Genomic DNA, 19,599 nt, shown 5'->3' on the forward strand with positions numbered 1-19,599 from the left:
CTGCACATCTCGCGCCTCTGATCCACAGGAAACAGCTGGTGCGTCGGGTGGGTTCTGGTTGACAAGGTGCCACCAGGCTGAAGCAGGCTGTAAACAGGCCTATTTCCTCCCTGTGGACAGCGTGGCCTCAGGATGGCTGCCAGGTCCCACAGCGAGAGCCCTGCCGGCTGGGCTCGGGCCCCCCACGGCCCTCTGCCCGGCTCAGCAGGCCTGGTCCTGGGTGCTGGGGACCATGCGACCCAGAGAAGGGGTCCTGGGGTCCCCGAGGTTCTGCCCGGGTGCACCCAGCCATGGGAGGCTGCTGCAGCTCTTGGGACTCCATGTGCAGCTCCAGTACCAACTGGCCCTTTTCTTTGCCAGTTTGCACAAACACCATGCTGTGTGCTGTACATTAGTGGGGCGGGCAGACACTTCCCCGGCCGTGCCTGGCCTGGAGCAGACCCGAAGGTGAGGGCGCACCTGTGCACAGAGCTCTCGGCCTGGTGAGGGGGGGACCTGCCACCTCTGATGATTCCCAGATGTCGAATATGTCCTGTGTACCAAGGGAAGGCTCGCTCAAGTGACCCCAGATTTAAATCCAGACACACGGGATTGAAGTCGCAGCTCTGCCATCTCCTGCCTGTGACTTTGGGCAAGTTCCTGCTCCCCTTGCATCTGTGTCATCGTCTCTGGAACGGGCCGGTCATGGTGCCCACCTGGGGGCATCGTGCAGGGCACATGGGAAAGAGTCCTCAAAGTCCGCCCACAGCAGCCCTGGGGGCTGGTGCCCCCTTGTCCCCTTGTCCTTGTGGTGCAGCGTCTGAAGCTCACCCATCCCCCAAGCCAGGCGAGCTCTGCCGGGTCCCAGGTCCTGCCTTCTGGCCGGGTGGGACTCCAGTCTATGGCAGGTCTGGGCTCGGAGCCCCTGGGCCTGGTCCAGCAAGTCCCTCCTTCTGCTAGGACTGACTCCTGGTCCTTCCCAGCTGCAGGACGGGTGAGCCAGGGCAGGCTTCTGGGCCCTGGGGCACCACTTGCCTGCAGGAAGGGGGCGTCTGAGGACTGCCCAGGCTGCAAGGTGGAAAACACGGATGGGACCTTCCATTCTCTCTGGGTGGCACCCTGGCCGACCCCAGCCCACAGGTGCACATGCAGCAAGGGTGTGTCTCCCAGTGGGTGGGCACAGGACCCTCCCCCGTCTTTAGATCCTCTGACACGCGGAGGTGGGAGGGAGGGGCAGAGGCAGCCAAAACTCGAGGCCTTTGCCCCCTCCCCCTTAATGTCAGGCCACCTCAGGGTTCACCTCTGCTCCCTCATTCGCAGAGGGAGGAGGGGTGCTCTGGGGACCGCTTACCTCCTCTCCCTCCCCACCCCTGCCCATTACAGATGAGCAGGCAGACAGAGGGCCCGGGATGGCCCAGGCACCTGCCAGGAAGGGGAGCTCTGAGTGGCAGCCCCCTCCCCCGGCAGAGCTCTGACTCTGAGGGAGGTCCCAGCCAGCAGAGGTGTTTCCCCTTCCCCTTCCTGGCCAGGGAGCCGGGGTCCTCAGGGGGCCCCGAGGCAAGGACTGTCTCAGGCCTGGGCTTTTAGTCCAGTGTTTGGGTCTCCAGGTGATTTTAAAGCTGCGTGAGCCAGTTGGGCGACAGGAGGGCAGCTCTCTGCCATCAGTGGCAGGAGGTGCCCCAGGTTGCAGGGTCCTGAGGTGGGGCTCAGGGGCTCCAGGCTGGTTTCAGGTAGAGGCTGAGCCCAGGCAGGTGGGACTGAGGGGGGATATTGGGGGGCACGAGCCAGAGGAGCTGAGGCCTTGGTGGACGGGGCTGGGGGAGGGGGCACAGGAGCAGGTTTCTGAGAGAGAAGGGCGAGCTGAGGCTGGGGCTGATGGCAAGTCCAGGCAGGATGGCACAGGGCCTGGGGCCTTGTCTCCCGGTGGCCTCCCTGCAGGCAGAGATGGGGTTAGCATCCCCTAGTGAAGCGGGGCTCGGGGGACCTTGGCAGGATGAGGCATGGGCTCCTCAGGGAGCCGCTTCTGCGTAGGTTTCTCCGTCAGCCGCAGGACCAGTGGTTCCTGGAGGCGCCTGGGGTGTCTGCCCAAGTCTGGGCCTGCCCCGCCCGCCCTGCCCCACCTCTGGGACCTGTGGCTGACTGCGCCCTCCCCATCTCTCCACCACGAAGTCTCACCTGCCAGCGGCCAGCTCAGGCCGGGAGATCACTGGCTGCCCCACTGGGTCCCAGCATGCTGCCGTCTTAAGAGTTACTGTCAGGGCCAGCAGGTGGGTGACAGCCCAGGAAGCCCTGTGCCAGGGCTCGTGGCAGGAACCCCTAATCAGGCTTCAGAAAAGCACGGGCGAGGGCAGGTGGAGGCAGAGCCCAGGCACCGTCCTCCTGGCATTTGCTGGAGGCCACACTTTGGCCTGAACCATCTTAGAAACCGCCACTCAGGCCCGGATCTTGGACCCCTGGGGCTTGGATGGAAAGATGCCCAGCCTCGTCACCTCCGGCCTCATGAATCAAAGCCCTCTGTCCTTTTCCAACTTCGTCAGCACAGCCCAGAGTTGGCGTCAGTCTCAATGGCGTCACACCCGGATCCCGGGCCCGGTTCCCTGGATTCACTGGGTCAGTCCACCCCCAGCACTCGGCCCTCGGCCACCAAGGGGGCGGCTGGCCCTTCCAAAACAATCGGGGACAAGGACGCATGCCCCTCCCTGGCTGGGCAGTGCTGTGGCCCTCGGTCTTAGGAGGCTCTGCCCGGCTCTGCCTGGAGCTGACCCTGGTGGGGAGGTGCCGGGCGGGTGGCACAGATTCTTCAAGAACTTCACAGGGAGAGGCTGCACCTGTGCCCCCTCGGTCAGTGGAGCAGAGAGGAGGTGCTGGCACTCCTGGGCCCCGGGAGGAGGAGGTGGGCGTGGAGACGTCCTTGCTGGGCTCCTCTGCTGGCTCCCAGCTGCCACTTTCCTTGGGTTGGTATAAAGACGGTCCCTGTGTCACTGTCCAGGCCTGGCACGGGTTGGCCTTGCTCTCTGCCTCTTGTTCCCTCCTTCCCTCGGCTCACAGGGCATGAGGGGGCGGAATAAGTAAGGACAGGCGGTGCCCTGCCGGCTGGGGGCCTTTGTTCATTCACTTGATGGCGGATACTTCCTGGGTGCCTGCTCTGAGCCAAGCCTATGTGGGTGGCCGCCAGGGGCAGGAGGCCTAGCCCCTCCCTCTAGGCAGCCCAGATCAGCAGGGCCCCAGCAGGTGCCCAACCAGAATGGGTTGAGGGGCAAGTTCTAGGAACTCAGAGAAAGGGAAACTCACCCTGTGGAACGGAGCATAGAGTTGGAGATGGGAACAAGTAGGTGAGGCTTTGAAGGATGAGTAGGAGTTTGCAGGTGGAACAGAACCTAGTGATCATTCCATTTCAGGACATATCATGGACAGAGTTGTGGGAGCGTACGTGTCCTGGACCCTGGATGACTAGGAAGGCACCCAGTTACGACAGACTTATCCACTCTGCTGGGGAGCTGGTCTGTGACATGGGCAGTTGGGAGCCACAGCAGAATTTACACAGATGGAGGTGGGTGCTGCTGAGGAGCAGGAGGACCCCTATAGGTCCCCAGGCTCAGACTCAGCCAAAGACACCCACACCACCCATGCACGAGAGCCCAGGAGATGAGAGGAACCCGCCACTCCTCCATGGGGCAACTTTCCCAGGGAGCCTCCCTCTTCCTCCAACTCTGAGGGCTGTGCTCCAGTAGATGGTGGGGGGGTGGTGCTAGAGATACAGCCTAATGCCTCCTTTTCTGGAAGCTTCCCCGACTCCTGCATGTCCCCCGACCCCCAGCATTCTTTTGAACCCCTGGCCTTCCCTTCCCAGCCCTGGTCACGACTGTGAGTATGGGATTGGACGGTGCCCCGGGAGGGCAGAGGCCAGTCCCAGCATTAGCCTGAAGACCCCCAGGTGCAGGTGAAGTGCCAGGTGCTTTATTCTCAGAGTGGCTCCGAGAGCCAGGCCATGTGCCCACCTTACCGATGAGGAAACTGAGGCTCAGGGAGGGGAAGAGACAGCCAGTTGGGGACAGAGCAGGGACCCACCCTGTGTGGGCCTGGGCTGGGTCTGGGACAGGGGAGGAGCAGTGGTGACCCGGGCCGGGGGGGGGGTGCTGGCCAAGCCTCAGCTGAGCCTGTGGGTGCAGGGAAGGTCCCCCCCCCTTAAGTCACAGTGGGGCACAGTGGAGTGCAGGGGTGGGCAGGGCACTTGTGACATGGCCTGCTCTCCGCCAGGAGACTCCGGAGTCTTGTCTCCCTCGCCTCTGTGCGCTGGCTCTCGCTCCTCTTCCTCTTTTGCGCTCCTCCCCTCCAGACTGCCCCCCTCCTCCTTGACCCCTGCCCTCTCCTGCCTTCTTTCCTCCGTTGTGCTGTGCCCCCCCCCCCCCGCCGCCCCCTGCCTGCTCTGTTTCTTTCCTTCCCTCTGTCTCTCTTCCCGTCTCTGCCTTTCCTCCTTCCTCCCTCCGAGTGTGTGTGTCTCAGTGTCCTCTGTCTGTCTGTCTGTCTCTTCCCCACTCCCGCCTCGGCCCTCTTGGCCCAGCTGTGCCCGCCTGTCCCCTCCTCGCCCCATGCCCTGCCCGGGGCCGGCAGGGGCAGCTCATGGCCAGGGGGCTCTCTTGGCCTCTTCCCCTGCTTCTGTCCCCACTGCCACAGGGCACATCTCTACTGGGTTTCTTGGTCCAGCTTCTCTAGTGTGACATCTTTGAGGCCTGTGGATCGCAGGTTACCAGCCAGTGTGGCGTGGGGTCCATCCCTGCCCAGTGAGGCCCAGCATAGGGGGCATCAGGGCAGGTGGGCCCAGAATGCGTCCCCTCCATGCAGCCCGGCCCCCTGAGAGCTGCAGCCCACAGCAGCGTCGTGTAATTAAGACATAAAAGTCCACGATTTCTTCTGTGTGTTGGCAAACAGCGGCTGGCTGCTAATGCAATCCTTTCCTTTAATGGATCCTTGAATTTAAATGATATGTAATTAAACATAATTAGCCATGTACCCACTCGGCTCGGTACCGTATGCTGGGTGGGGCCACCTAGAATCTCATTACAGAGCCTCATCTTTTATGGCAGGTTTCTTGTTCCCTCTCGGGGTCAAGTTCATTTGACTGGACAGTGAGGCTGGCCTGAGGGCCAGTGAAGGTCGGAGGAGGGCAGTCCTGGGGCCAACTGCCTAGGGATGCGGAGGAATCGGGGTGCGGTGCTTGCTGGGGGAAAGTCCCACCTGCCCTTCCTGTCCTGGACAGAAAAGTTGGGAATCTGATGGGAACTGGTGGATAGACGTGGCCTAAAGATGTCCCACTCTCCCCTAAGTCGGGGCTAGGGCACTTCCATGTCAGTGAGCCGGCCTGGGGTCTGCCCTCCGGCCCCAGGGGCAGCTGAGGGAAGCTGGCAAGGGTGCAGCCTCAGGCACACAGGCTGAGCTCGAGGCAAGACCAGGGTCCAGGCCAGGGCCACACCTGGCTGCTCCCTTCAGGCACTTGGCCACTGGGGTGCCCCCTGGGGTTCTGGTCCCAGCCTCCCTGCCCCTCCCTCCTGCTGCCATGCCTGTGTTTGCATCTGCCCCCCCACCCCCTGGCTGTCTTCCCTGTGCCTCAGAAGCTGATGGCGTCCAAGCGTCTCGTTTGTCTCCCCACCAGCCCGCCTGCCCCATGGCCAGTGCCCTCCCAGCAGCTTGCAGACTCACTAGTCGTGATCACGGGGCTGGATCCCCCCGTCACCCCAGCCCACCCCCACTGCCAGGCCTGCCCCCTCAGCCTGGCGTGTCTCCCGCACGCCTCACCAGAGCCTGGGCTGTTCCAGGAGCAGGGACGCCACGGCCTGGGGGTGTACCACGCTTACCCGAGGTCACCAGTGGGTGAGGGCTGGAGCAGTGCTCCACTCAGGCACAGATGAGGAAGCTGAGGCAGAGAGACCGTTTGCCAGGGTGGGTTTACTGCCATCAGGTGGGCCATCACCATCTCTCTTGGAGGGTCCCTCTGGTCCACCTGTCGGCCCACCTTGCTGTGCCCTGGGTCCCGTCTCAGGTAGAGCTGCTGAGAGAAGGACCCTCCCACCCCAGCCTGCTCTGGAAAGACCTGAGTAAGGGGAGCCCCCTCGGTCTGTCTCGGGGAGGGGGTGCTGCCCACCAGGGGCCTGAGCAGACAGCGCTGGGGTCCCAAGGAGGACCCTCCCGCAGGAAGGGTCCACAGAGACCCCGGGAGGCCGTGAGCGCCCTCTCCTGGGAGGATGGAGAGGGACTGGCCCATGGAGGGCGGGCAGCCAGAACCAGGGGTCCCAGAGCCTCGGCTGCAGAGGCCCAGGCAACACCTGGTTCAGGCTTGCAAGGCACGTGTGGTGTCTGTTGCACATTCTCTTCTTTATACAGTTTTAAAAATGTAAAAACCATTCTTTTTTTTGTCTTTTTTTTTTTTTTTTTTTTTTTTTGCTATTTCTTTGGGCCGCTCCCATGGCGTATGGAGGTTCCCGAGCTAGGGGTCCAATCGGAGCTGTAGCCACCGGCCTACGCCAGAGCCACAGCAACGCGGGATCCGAGCCGCGTCTGCAACCTACACCACAGCTCACGGCAACGCCGGATCCTTAACCCACTGAGCAAGGACAGGGACCGAACCCGCAACCTCATGGTTCCTAGTTGGATTCGTTAACCACTGCGCCACGACGGGAACTCCGAAAAAATGTAAAAACCATTCTTAGCTCGAGGGCTGTGTAGAAACACTGCTGGCAGAATTTGACCCATAGGCCGTGGAGAAGAGGCTCGTAGACCCCTCGCACTTGGGAGATTATATGTAACTTCTAAATTTTCAAGGTATACATCTCAGGAGCATGTTATGTATATGAATGTTTATTGGCAGGTAAAGTGCAGTAAAAATGAATGGGTGGAGTTCCCACTGTGGTAGAGCAGTTAAGGACCTGGCCTTCTCTCTCTCAGGTTTGATCCCTGGCCCGGGGACTTCCATGTGCAGATGTGGTGGGGAGAAAAAAAAAAAAAAAGACGGTGTGATGCATTTTCCCTTGTGTGCCACCCCTGCAGTCACCACCCACTGCCAGCACCCCTGTCCTATTCCCCCAAGAAGGAGCCACCTTCTGGCCGCCACACTGGAGACTGGTGGCTCTGGTTCCTGAATTTGGTACAAACAGGTCGACCGGTTTGTGTTCCCGGAGCCTGGCTTCCTCCGCCCTTGTGATGTCTGTCGGGGGTGGTGGGCAGACCCGGCAGCCTGGAGAGTGAGCCGCTGCGGGTGGCAGTGTCCTGCGCTGATGCGTGTGCATTCCACCCCCGTCTCGCTTCTCCCATTGGTAAGACGTGTGCAGCGTCTGCCCTTTTTCTATTACTGAAGCTGCTTGCAACGCTCTGGTACATGACTTTGGTGAATATCCCGATGCATTTGGTTGTGTTGCACACCTAGGAGTGGAGCTGGTGGGCCACAAGTAGGAACCAACAGTTTTCCAGAGCGCGTGCCGCCCACAGCCTCTCGATAGTGCCACGTACGTAGTTCAGCCCTGATGCAGGAAAACGTGGATCTGAAACTCCACTGTTCACTAGACTGCTTGACTCTGGCAAGAACTAAATAATATCCCTTAAAGCACCTCCACTGACACGAGAGAGGTGCTGACCTGGCGGGTGGTGGCGAGTGCTCCTGCACTTGTCCCCTTGTCTTGTCCCAAAAGTCATGCACCCTCCAGAATGCCATGTGTGAGGGCAGATCACGGCTGTCCCCCTCCTCCCCACACCCCAGCCCCACCCCTCCGACTCAAGGCACACTCACCTCCCTCCTGACTGTCCCCTCCCCCTGGACACCTCCCTGAGCCCCTTCTGCTTGCTCTGAGCCCATGGCAGAGTGACCCCTGGCCCCTGCTCCATCCATGCTGCCAGCAGAAGATCACGCCCTTGAGACCAGGACCCTGAGCTCAGTCTTGCTCTGAGCTTCCTGCCCGAACCCCTGGGGCTCATGTGCCACCTGCTCAGTGCCCTCCGAGGCTGCTCCCACCCAGCAGAGGAAGGCTCCTGGCACAGCTGCTCTCTGGCTGGGATTTCAGCGGCTAGACCCTCCTAAAGCCTTCCTCCATCTTCTCCTGGATGCTGCCTGAGGTCCAGCTGGATGCTGAGGACACAGTATGTGTAGAGGCCCTTAGGGGTCTGTGCAGCACCAAGGGGGACCCCATGGGGGCTTCATGGAGGGGCTGCGGCTGAGTCCTGAAGTGGAGCAGGCCTCCAGGGAGAACTGTAATGGGGCCAGAGCCTCGGCCACAGGAGGGAGGAGGAGCTGAGGTACGTGGGCTCAGGGGGCGTCCCTGAGAGACCTCACAGTTCTGGGAGACCTTGTCCCCAGGGCCGTGGGCAGCCTGAGTAGCTGTGAACTGGACATGGGGTCCTGGTGACAGGAAGGCCCCTCCCTACAGCTCATGGGCTGGAGCTTGGTGGGGGTGGGGTCCCACCCCTCGGCCAGCTCCCACGGGGGTCCCTGCCGCTCAGATCACCCCAAAGTCTGACCCAAGCACTCTGGGAACGCCCAAGACAGCACCCTGCCGGGATCCGGGCCACCACCTCGGAAGCCCCACCCTGGTCTGGAAGGAAGTTCGGTTGAAGTTCATTCCGACAACATCCTACAAGTCAAGTTGTCCCTTTAGAGGGTTGGGCGTCTGCAAAGCCCTTGACCCTGTATCTGTCGTGGGCAAAGGTGCCTTTTCTCTTAAAGCGTTTTCAGCCCTGGGGCCTGGCGGCACCTCCCGGGGGGCTGCTGAGACCCAGGACCTGGGCTGGGGGGTGGGGGCAGGGAGTGTGTATACTCCTTATGACAACGACGATGGTGTCCACCTTTGGCTCTGTCCTGTCCCTCACCCCCCGGGGGACCCCTGCTTGCCCACTCTTGTGCGGACTGTCACTCTCCTTCCTGCCGCAGTCCCCAGGCCCAGCCCTAACACGTCTCCCATCATTCCCTCCTTCCACCCTTGGGGAGAAAATGGGGGCTCAGAGAGGTTCAGAAACTTGCTCAAGGCCACACAGCAGGGAGAGTAGAGCTGGCATCTGACCTGGTTCTTCTGGTTCCCGGCCATATCCTGGGTGCCTGGGCCTCTGAGAGCATGCATGGTCCCACCCCTCCAGGAAGGTCCCGGATGGGCAGTGCCCACCCCAAGCAGAGCCACGTAGAGATGCCAGCGCTGGTGGGCATTGCTCCTCTGGCTTCCGTGAGTGCGGCCGCCCTGCCCAGTGGGGCACAGAGGGCCTGCAAGTTTCCCACAGGCAAGAAGCTAGATGCCGGGAGGTTCCAGTGGCTTTCGAGGAGCCGCCGTGGAACTGGCGACTGACTGCTTTGTGGTCCTGCCCCCCAGGCCCAGTGACGAGCATCACCCAGAAGTAAAGGCCGACGGATACGTGGACAACCTCGCGGAGGCCGTGGATCTGCTGCTGCAGCATGCGGACCAGTGACGGGCCTTCCGGGAGGGCCCCCAGCCTCCTGCCACCCTCCCCTGTACCCAGACCACCCTAGACCCTGCCCTCTGCCCTGGACAGGCAGACGAGAGGGTCTGGGCCGGGCAGTTCTGGGCTCCCTGCCCTGGGCCACCAGCCCCTCCTGTGCCTCCCTCTGCCCACACCCCCCTTCCCAGCACAGTTCGATCCCCACCCGAGGGCCTGGCCCCTGCCTCGCTTCCCTGCTGAGGTCAGGAAGTGGGCACACCTGCTGGATCCCCGCTCTCACTCTCCACTTGTGCTTTAATTGAGCTGGCACACTGGCCCCGGGCATTTGCCCACTGCGTCTTACCCTCTAGTCCTTGCCTTTTAGGGAGGCGCCTGGAAAGAGCTGGGCCTCCCGGGCATGGGCCTTGCAGCCCAGAGCTGAGCCAGCCTCCCTCCGACTCTGCCCAACGGCCCTGTCCCCGCCCAGCGTCAGGGAGGCCGCTCAGTGCTCCCCATGCCCCCCAAGGATTCAGCCCACCTTTCCGTCCCAGGTCCCCTTTGGAGCCGGAATAGAGAGGCACCCGGGGCCCTCGGGAGGCATCGTCCTACACAGCAACAAGTGTTACCTTGGGAATCCAGGTTGCAGGCAGAGGGTACTTCTGGAGCCTTAGCTCAGTGGACCCAGGGGGCACAGGAGGAAACAGTTAAATAAAAACTCCTTCCTAACTGGCGGCGACTTGGGCTCTGACTGTGTTGGGGTGGGAGGCGCTGTCCCTGACCCTCCCCTGCACTTGAACCTGTAACATCAGAGGGCCAGACCCCTGAGACGCCGCACCTGCCCCAAACCTTCATTTAACAGGCTCCACCCGGACCAGGTGGACCGGGACAAAGGTGGGCCTTCCGCTCGCAGCAGCCCGAGGCTGGCCATGATGAGCCGCGGGCATCGGGAATTCACTCGCAGCTCAGGTTTCAGGTTTCGGGCTCAATCAGAAAACTTGATTGCTCTTTCTCCCCAAGTGCATCCAGAAGCCACTGGCAAATCTTGGGAGACTCATAAAAGAAGCCACGAGTCCTCCCCATAGGAGAATTTCCTTTAAACAAAAGGCAGATGATGATAAAACACCAGACCTTGAGCCTGAGTCCCCAGGCTCTGGAGCCCAGGGGTGGCAGGGGTTGTGCGTCCCTGGGCCTTGCCTACCAGGCTGGCTCCAATGAGATCAGGATTAGGAAGAAATAAGAGGCCACTAGCCAGGTGGGTGTCACTGGCTTTCGAGGCAGGAGAGGCGTTGGACCTACTAGCTGGAAAATATGCCTCTCACCTGCATCTGGATGGAGCCCCCTCAGTCCAGCCCTTCAGGAGACCAGCCTGGTGCGGTCAGCAGGTATGCAGGGGGCCACATGCAGCTCACTGGGCTTGGAGGGTGACGGTATGGGCACCAGCCTGCAGCCTTCTATCCGGTTTGCTTCCATTTTTCTTCCTCCCTTTTTCACGGGCCGTCCTTGCTTGCTGTCCTTGGCTGGGCTTGCAGCCAGAGCAGTGCAGCTTCAGAAGGAGGGAAGGAAGGAAGGAGGCTGGCAGTCTCACCATGGACAAGTGGAGCTGCCCCTTGCAAGGTGCAGCTCAGGAGCGGGGACAGAGAGGGTGTCAGAGGGACAGCAGGTGCAGACGCCTGCTTTGGGCAGAGAGCATGCCAGCCCCCGAGCTGTGGGTTCAGGAAACTGTCTTCTCCCCAGAAACTGAGGTGCAGAGAAAGTGACCTGCCTCTTGGCCGACGGCTGGCAAGGGCAGAGCTGAGGCTTGAATCAAGGTCTGGCTGAGCCTTCAGCCCATGGCTCTTCTAGTCCCTTCCACGATTACTCCCTGGAGGGTGTGGCTTTCCAGGTGAGCCAGTGCACAGGCATCCTCTGTAATGAAATATTCTCTGGGGCTAAGGTCCGGCCAGACTCTGAGGTCGCCGTACAGCTCCCGAACCCCAGCCACCTGGCCCTTTCCTGAGCCCTGTGGCCACCTGGGATAACGTGACCTCCCTCACTCCTGGGTCCTTCCGGCTGCCAGGCCCCGGCCTGCAGCAGACCCCTCCTCCACACCCAAGCAGATGGGCCCAATTCTCAAGCCAGAGCCACTGGCCACCAGCGGGGCTGGGTTCAGGGCTGGCGGTGGCCCTGTGCTCAGGATGCACCCAGATCTGCTACACGGCCAGCAGAACTTCCCAGGCTCTGGGGGCACCCAGCAGAGCTGCTGGAAGGGGCAGCGGAGGGAGGGATGGAGGGGAGGGCAGGCCGGGGGAACAAGGGCCTCTCCTACCCCAGATCCCTCAACGGGAGGGTCTACATGGTTCCAGCCCTGGTGAAGACCCAGCTCAAACTGGGTTAATCTAGCAAGAGTTTACCAGCTACGTAATTTCGAAGTCTAGGCCTGGCTGGATCCAGGTCCCAGGCTGTCCCCGAGGCAGGACAGCAGCAGTCCCGTCGTTGAGGAGGACAGGAAAACGGGACACCTCATGGTCACCTGCTGATGGGGGCTGGGAGTTGGGCCGAGGAGTCCTCGCCTGCGCCCGCCGTGGGGCCCAGGGGGCTTAAGCGCTTGGACAGGGTCCCTCCAAAGGCCTGGCCACCCACTGGGTCATCCCTGCCCCGCTGCGGGAGGCCTCGGAGAGGGACACGTGGGTGCCTGCTGCCCGCTCACTGAGCCACCTGGCACCCAGCCTGACTCTGCAACAGCTCCACCTTTCAGAACTGTCCCGCTTTAGATAAATGTCCTGAGCATTTCGTTTCAGCTCGTTTTTTCTTAAGATTTTAATTTTTTTTTAAAGATTATAAAAGCGGTATGTATTACTGTAGGAAATTTAACAGAAAAGTAGAAAATGGAGCCACGAGTCCCTCGGAGCCTGAGCGTGAACTTCCTGTCACACTCATTTCCCTCGTGTAAAGATCAGTGTTTTTTTTTGTTGTTGTTGTTGTTGTTTTTTAGGGCCGCGCTTGCGGCATGTGTAGGTTCCCAGGCTAGGGGTTGAATTGGAGCTGCAGCTGCCGGCCTAGACCACAGCCACAGCAGTGTGGGATCTGAGCCCCGTCTGCGACCTACACCACAGCTCACAGCAACACTGGATTCTTAACCCACTGAGCGAGGCCAGGGATCGAACCTGCATCCTCATGGATACTAGTCAGATTCGTCTCCCCTGAGCCACAATGGGACTTCCCTAAAGATCAGTACTTTTCTCGCAGTCTGGATGGTACTGTACGTCCAGGGTGACACTGGGGTTTTTTTTGGATTGTCGCATGCAAGCCCCAGAAGTGTCACGAGCCCTGTCTACACTGAGACGGCTGTTCGCAGTCAGCCTATGTCCCGGAGGCCCACAGACGGTGCCCGTGTCCCATGCAGGTAGCTCACAGTGGGGCCAAGCCCAGAGCCCTGCGGCTGGACCCGACAGCAGCTGGCGGGCTGCTGCCTGTGAGCCCCAGAGCCTGTGCTCACGGCGGTGTGCCCACCGCCGCCACACGCGCGGAGGAGGCAGCAGGGCGAGGGAACACACGGGAACCAACTCCCCTGGTGCTGGGGACCCCGTGGTCGTGGCCGTGGCCAGCCCTCCCGCACCTGAGCCTCTTGACAGCTGAGACGTCCACTCTCCCCATTTTACGGACCCGACCCCAAGGCTCGGAGGGGACAGAAGGGCCCAGGCTCTGCCCATGCCAGCCCAGAGCTGAAGGTCCCACGGGCAGAGGGGGGGGACCCTCCCGCCCGCCACCCAACAGAAAGCACACAGCTGGCTCCCAGCAGCTGGGTACGGAACCAGGAAGCTTTATTTACACAGTAAAAGTAACAAGCAAATTCCTGAGACTAGAGCGGCTCTAGTGCAAGACAGTCGTGGCCCGTGTGGAGGACAGGCTGCGGGGGGGTGGGTGGGGGGCGACCCAGCTTGTCGCCGGCTGGCAGGGAGGGGGGCCTGGCCCGACATTGCACGGCCCGGCCGCCACCCTCCTTGAAGTGCCACGGAGCCCACGGGGTGCAGCTGGGGAAGCACACAGGCCCCAGAGGAGCCCCTCTCCCCCCGACACGCCGGTCCCGCGCCCCCAGGACCTTGCCCCCCTCGCTGAAACACAATTTATTTGCCAAAGACTATGCTAGAAGGTCAGACTATCCTACCTAGGCTACACGATCTCCACGGCGGTCTGGGATTTTCTTTTTTCATCTTTTTCTCTCCTTCCCTCTTTGAAAGAGGCATGGTTTTCTGCGGCGCCAGTGGGAGGGGTTTGACCATCTGCGTGGCTGTGGCAAGAGACGGCACCCGTGCCCGGACAGAGACACTGCCCTGGCGGGGGGTCTGCTCGCGCCCCAGGCCGCGGAGCCCGAAGCGGTCATTGTTAGGGGACTCTGGCCGCGAGGAGCGCAGGCGGCTTGAGCCTGTGGCGGGGCGTCCGGGGCAGAGTGGGATTCGCGCGCCACCCCCGTCCTGGGGACCCCTTTGGACGCTGGGTTTGTTTTCTTTCTAATGTGGACTTCTCCCTTATTTAAAATTTCTTTCAGTGTACAAATGCACAAAACTTTCCTGCTACAAAAATTTTGTTGAAGAGTAAGGCTTTCTGAGAATGAAAATCCGTATGTATGATCAGAACAAGCTCTCCTGTGGCCCGGGCCCGGCCTCCACCGCGAGTAAGGCAAGAGGGTCTGCGGTCATGTAAACGGTGAGGCTGCGGCCCTGACCCCCAGCCCGGCCCCCAGGGCAGCAGCCCCTGTTCTCCAGTGGCTTTAGCAGGTGCGCCCGCTGCAGTAAGCCCCCTCCCCATCCAGCTCTCCTGGAGCCACGACCCTGCTCTTATCCTTCGAGGCCCCATGGGCAGGTGGCCAGCCTGGCACGGCCCTCCCTCCAGCTCTGAGCCTCCTCAGTCTCTCCTCAGAGGCAGGAGTTCATGGGCATTGGCGGCGGCGAGAGGCAGGGCCCCAGCAGAAGTGGCTCAGGGACAGCCCTCCCAGACCAGAAGTCCCGGGACCAGGGGAGCAGGCACAGACGGACCTCTCTGGCTGGGGGGTGTGGTGGCCCCTTCTGGACAAGGTCTGCTCCCTTCAATCAAGACAGACATGAAGGAGTTCCCGCTGTGGTTCAGGGGGTTAAGATAACCCGACTAACATCCACGAGGATGTGGGTTCAATCCCTGGCCTTGCTCGGTGGGTTAAGGATCCAGCGTTGCTGTGAGCGGTGGCATAGGTCGCACATGCGGCTCGGATGTGGCATTGCTGTGGCTGTGGTGTAGGTCAGCAGCTGCAGTTCTGATTCGACCCCTAGCCTGAGAACCTCCATATGCCGCAGGTGCCGCCTGAAAAAGACAAAAAGAAAAGAAAAAAAAAAGACAGACACAAAGCCACCCGAGGGCCATCTCTTTCTCCGAGAAGGGCCCCTGGCCATTCTCTCCCCTCCCTGCTGCTGTTGAGGGCTTGGGCAAGGAGCTTCCACGAGGGTGGGAGCAGCCAAGGAGTCTGGAAGAGGCTGGGGAGGGCCAAGCCTTGCCTTGGGCCGGGATCCCTTCTGCCCAAAAGTGCCCCATGACTGGGCTTCTGGCCAATAGGACCAGCCAGGGGTGGTGGTGGGGAGGCTGGGACTACTGCTTGTCCTTCCCTGCCACTGGATCTGAGAAGCAGGGGAGTCGGCCGGCAGGGTCCGAGGGTGTCCCTGCACCACCCACCACCACGTGCCTCGTATCCTGCCCGTCCTGGCTCGGCCCCCGCCCCTCCCTGCAGGGAAGGGAAACAAGACTCTGCTTCTCCCGCCCCAGGAAGGACTGCCGTCCAGGGCATGAGGCCTCTGTGGCCACTCCCGGGCGGGCCAGGGGTCGGTACCTCCCACCCCACGCTGTCTGAGACTGAGGCACCAGCATGTACTCTGAATTCACACACTGCCAGATGCCACCCAACAGCCACCCAGCCTCCCCTGGACCAGCTCTGAGAAGACACGGTCTGCACAACCCACCAGGTGGGGGTTGAGCCAGGCGTCTTCCTCTGCCCAGAGCCAAGGCCCCCGGCTTGGCTCTCCGGGGTCCCCAGGGGACGCGCCTTGGCGGGACCTGCCCAGCGCTGCACACTCATTAGGCTTTCCACACAGTCTAGGGGGCCAGGGAGTTGGGATTTTCTGCAAGCATCTTATGGCTGATCTTTAAGAAAAGCCAACTATAAATCAGAACTTGAGCCACCACATTTTTGATGTAAAAAAAGCGAAGGTTTAAGTTTCCCAAATATGGCCTCTCTTTAGTAGAAGGAGAGTGAGAACCATCTGCACCCAACCTGCAGCAGCCGGGCGCTCGCCATCAGCCGAAGATGAGCTGGAACAAAGTGACGCTGAGAGCGCCTTTGCCACGTGGCCCACGAACTTGAGGGGACTCACGGTTATTTTTAGCCTCATGGGCAAAGGAGCCACTTGCTCCTGAGCCCACCCGATGCTACTGCCTGCGGAAGATGCCAGGTTGCCAAAAGCCAGATTCCAAGAGAGCAGAGAGCCGTGTGGTGTGCCTGCAAGCCGGGCTGGAGAGGAGCCGGCTGGGGGCAAAACCACAGGGGGCCGGGGCTGCTTGTCCCGGGGGAGGAGGCTGCTGGGGTGCAAAGGGCCTGGGAGGGGGTGGGCGTGAGCCTGCGTCACGCAGTGGCCTGTGGCGGGGCTGCAGTGAGGAGGCGGCACTTACACCCTCTGCTGCTCCCACTGACCAGTCCCCAACCCACCAAGGACAATGTGCTTAGAACACAGCATGGTCCCCGGGAGGCCAGCAGATACCTTCGTCCCCGAAACATGGCAGGGCCTGGCTCTGTTCCCCTGCAGGGAGCTCTTCCTTCCTGAGGATGTTTTCAAGAGGCCGCCCTTTTGTGGGGACTTCTCTCCACTCACCTGAATCCTCTAAGCTCGTCGCTCAGTGACAGGGTCGGCACGGAGCATGGCTGCAGGCCACCCGCCCGCCCAACACAGGCCCCAGCGGGGCACAGCGCCCCAGGGCCAGGCTCTCCACCGCATAGGAGGGGCCGGTGGGTCTGTCCTTTCAGCCAACAGATCCACCAAGCGTCTGCCCAACCAAGGTCCCCAAGTTGCTCCCTGGACCCCAAGAGTCCAGACATGAAGGCGACGCCAGCACCCCGGGCCTCTGTCTCCCACACTTGGAATTAAGGCCAAATGGTTCTGGTGTTACTACAGAAGGAAGCCTCGCCCGACCCTTGGAAGCCTGAGCCCCGGGCAAGAAGGCACGGAGTACAACTGAGGGAGAAGAAGCCGGGGAGCTGGCTCCCCAGCCCTGAACCTGAGCAGGAGGCCAAGAGGGGCCTGGACCCCAGTAGATGGACCTGAGCCCAGGCGGGAGCCCGGCTGGGAGGCGGCATGCAGAGCGGGCCAGCCCCGCCGCAAACGCCCACGACGGCCCAGCGGGGATGGCCCAGCGCCTGTCCTGATGTCCCACAAGACAAACAGGGGAGGGACCGCAACCGAGAAGCTTCTAGCGGCTACAGCAGTTCCGTGGGCCGCGGCTGCTGTGCCAGCAGGGTGGACAGCGGCTCGGGGAGGCAGTGGGCCGGCTCCCTGGGCCCCGACCCCTTCCAGGAGGCTTTGATCGGACCCAGGAGTGGAGAGGGAGGCCCGTCGATTCTGATGCACCCCTGCCCCCGACCAGGGCCCTCGGCGGCCCCTCAGTTGTTCTCTATCTGTTCAATGTCCAGCTCGCCGTCCAGGGAGCAGGGGCTATTCCGGGTGGCCCTGCGGTCCCGCCAGGCTGTGGCCGGCTCCCCCCGCCTGGGGCAGCCCTCGTCCAGGGTGCAGCCGCCCGACTCCTCACAGCACAGCTCCTCCCGGCAGGCGAGCTGGTCATCCAGGGATGGGGGCAGGGGCTCGGGGACTGGGGTCCCGGCGGGGGTCCTACCCCCCAGGCCGGAGGCCGAGGCTGAGAGCAGGGCGGTCCAGGACCTGGTGCTGCTGACGTGGAGGGTGAAGGGGCTGTGGGGGCCGCAGTCCTCCATCCCCGCGCTCAGGCTGCTGAGGCTGCTGAAGGTCTGACAGTTCTGTGGGGAGAAGACACACAGGTCACTAAGGGCCAGGCCCCCTTCCTGGAACGCAAGGCCCGCACGCACACCCCACCAAGCCAGGCCGACGCCCCTGGGGCTAGCCGGTGATGGGACCACCAGGCGGCGGAGAGGCACCCAAATCCTGGCCGCCTTCTGCACCCAGCCAAAGAAGACGGGGCCGTCAGTAACTCATGAAGCGCTGAGTTAATAAAGAAATACGGGAGTTCTCATCGTGGCTCAGTGGTTAACGAATCCAACTAGGAACGATAAGATTGAGGGTTTGATCCCTGGCCTTGCTCAGGGGGTTAAGGATCCGGAGTTGCCATGAGCTGTGGTGTAGGTCGCAGATGCGGCTTGGTTCCCGTGTTGCTGTGGCTATGGTGTAGGCTGGTGGCTACAGCTCCAATTCGACCCCTAGCCTGGGAACCTCCATATGCCGCGGGTGCGGCCCTAAAAGGACAAAAAGACCAAAAAAAGAAAAGAAATGCAAAGCCCAGTTGTTCGCCTGCACATGGCAAAGAGCACAAGGTCGCTGCCGCCCGGTTCGGGGGCACTGCAGGGAAAGTGGGGGCACAGAGCCCCTCCCCCAACCTCCCTGAAAGGATCGGACTCCTTCGTCAGGCCGTCTCACTTCTCAGATTTTTATCTAAAGAAAGCAGCTCGGACACGTGCAAAAATTCAGTGACATGTATGTTCCTTGTCACGCTGTTAAACTGAAAAGGAGGGAGTGACCCAATTCCCCGTGATAATGGTTCCATAAAGCAGGTTTTTTCAGACGAGAGCAGGCTCTTCGGCCCCTGAAAGAACGCTGCAGGGTGGATCTACTGACGCACCCAGGGAAACGCGGCCAGGATGCACAAAGGGGCTGTGTCGTCCAGGCCACCTTCTCGCCGTGATGGGGAGGAGGGGTGGGCCAGGAGGGTTGAGCTGATGTCCAATCCTCGTGCAGATCACAGCCCCCGGGGACCAGTTTCCACGTGAGCCCTGGGCTCCTGTGCCCTCGGCAGGCACCCAGCTGGCAGATGCCACAGCTTGGCTGGGGGCCTCGGGCAGACCCCTCAGCCTCCCTGGGCCTCGACTGCCTCATCTGAAGAAGTGAGTGATGGCCCCTGCCTGTCCCGCAGGGCCCTCTGTGGCCCCCGTGAGAGAACGTGGCAGGCCAGAGCTCCCCCAGGCCAAGCACTGCCTCTGCGTGGCGCCGCCCTGGAGAAGGAGGCATCCTGGGGCCTGCCCAAGCACTGGGAGCAGCTTGAACTTGACCCAGAGGTGCTTGGGGCCACCTACCCACCCACTCAGAGGGGGCAGGCCCAGCACCGCGCACAAGTGGGTCCAGTTAAACGCCTTTAAGCGCTGGCAGAGCATAAAATCAGGACAGAGAACCACGCCAGCAAGGAAGCCTGTGGCCCAGCCCTGTCATCCCCAACAGGACGAGTGGCAGGGCAGTCCCTTCTCAGGGACGAGACAGAAGAGATGTATGGCGAAGGCAGCAGGGAGGAAAATCTGGGCACCGCCCGCCTGCCAATGCCAAGGTCACAGGCCCGTCCCTAGGGCCCTGGTCCTTTCACAAGCTGCAGTGTTTGTGTGTCACTTTGAAATAAAGACGACCACTGGCCGTCACAGCGAACAAGCTGCTGAAACAGGCTCGGCACATGGAAAATAACGGGCGAGCTCTCTGGAGGAAGGTGGCCTGGGCCGTCGTGCATGCTCGCTCCTGACCGTGCCACGGAGGACACTGGTCTGAGGGGGTCGCTTGTCGTGGACTCTCTTGATTAACTGAGAGAGGAAGGGTGGGGGGCTGGGGGTCCTCTGGGAAACAGAGCTGGGATAGAGGAGAGAAGGGCAGGGCCACCGATTACACCTGAGACGCTGGCCCAGGCCGTGCTGGGGCCCCCCATGGTGCCCCCCTCCCAGGGGCCACCGTGGGGTTCCCTGAGGCCCCAGTCGGCACAGGGCACATCCCCTCTACTGCCACGCAAAACAGCCCCCGAGATCCTCCATGTTCCCCGGTCAGGACACAAACCTGACGCTGGTGGCAGAGACCCAGACACCTGCAATGGGAGGGACTCTGAGGCCCCTTCTAGCCACTGTCCTGACTGGCCTAGACCTGAGCCAGGACGGAAGGAGAACTGGGTAGGACAACAAGAAGGAGTGGGGGCTGGCCCCACTCGGGCAAGCGTGTCGACCCC

The 19,599-nt window shown here is 61.7% G+C and overlaps 2 protein-coding genes across 4 annotated transcripts in view; one reads left to right on the forward strand and one right to left on the reverse strand.

Annotated features, from left to right (window-relative positions):
* LHPP (phospholysine phosphohistidine inorganic pyrophosphate phosphatase) overlaps window positions 1-10,116 on the forward strand; it is a 136,762-nt gene extending 126,646 nt beyond the window's left edge. Inside the window, exon 7 of the mRNA XM_047762170.1 lies at window positions 9,321-10,116. Within this exon, the coding sequence (XP_047618126.1) occupies window positions 9,321-9,417 (97 nt within the window). The 3' untranslated portion in view covers window positions 9,418-10,116. The remainder of the gene's footprint in view (window positions 1-9,320) is intronic.
* A 4,550-nt stretch (window positions 10,117-14,666) lies between these two features.
* The window catches only part of FAM53B (family with sequence similarity 53 member B), a 116,276-nt gene continuing 111,343 nt past the window's right edge, over window positions 14,667-19,599 (reverse strand). For all 3 annotated transcript variants that reach the window (XM_047760700.1, XM_047760699.1, XM_047760701.1), the window contains one exon: window positions 14,667-17,410. In XM_047760700.1, the coding sequence (XP_047616656.1) occupies window positions 17,042-17,410 (369 nt within the window). In that variant the 3' untranslated portion in view covers window positions 14,667-17,041. The remainder of the gene's footprint in view (window positions 17,411-19,599) is intronic.

This window comes from Phacochoerus africanus, chromosome 15 (assembly GCF_016906955.1).
Source record: "Phacochoerus africanus isolate WHEZ1 chromosome 15, ROS_Pafr_v1, whole genome shotgun sequence".
Lineage (NCBI taxonomy): Eukaryota > Metazoa > Chordata > Mammalia > Artiodactyla > Suidae > Phacochoerus > Phacochoerus africanus.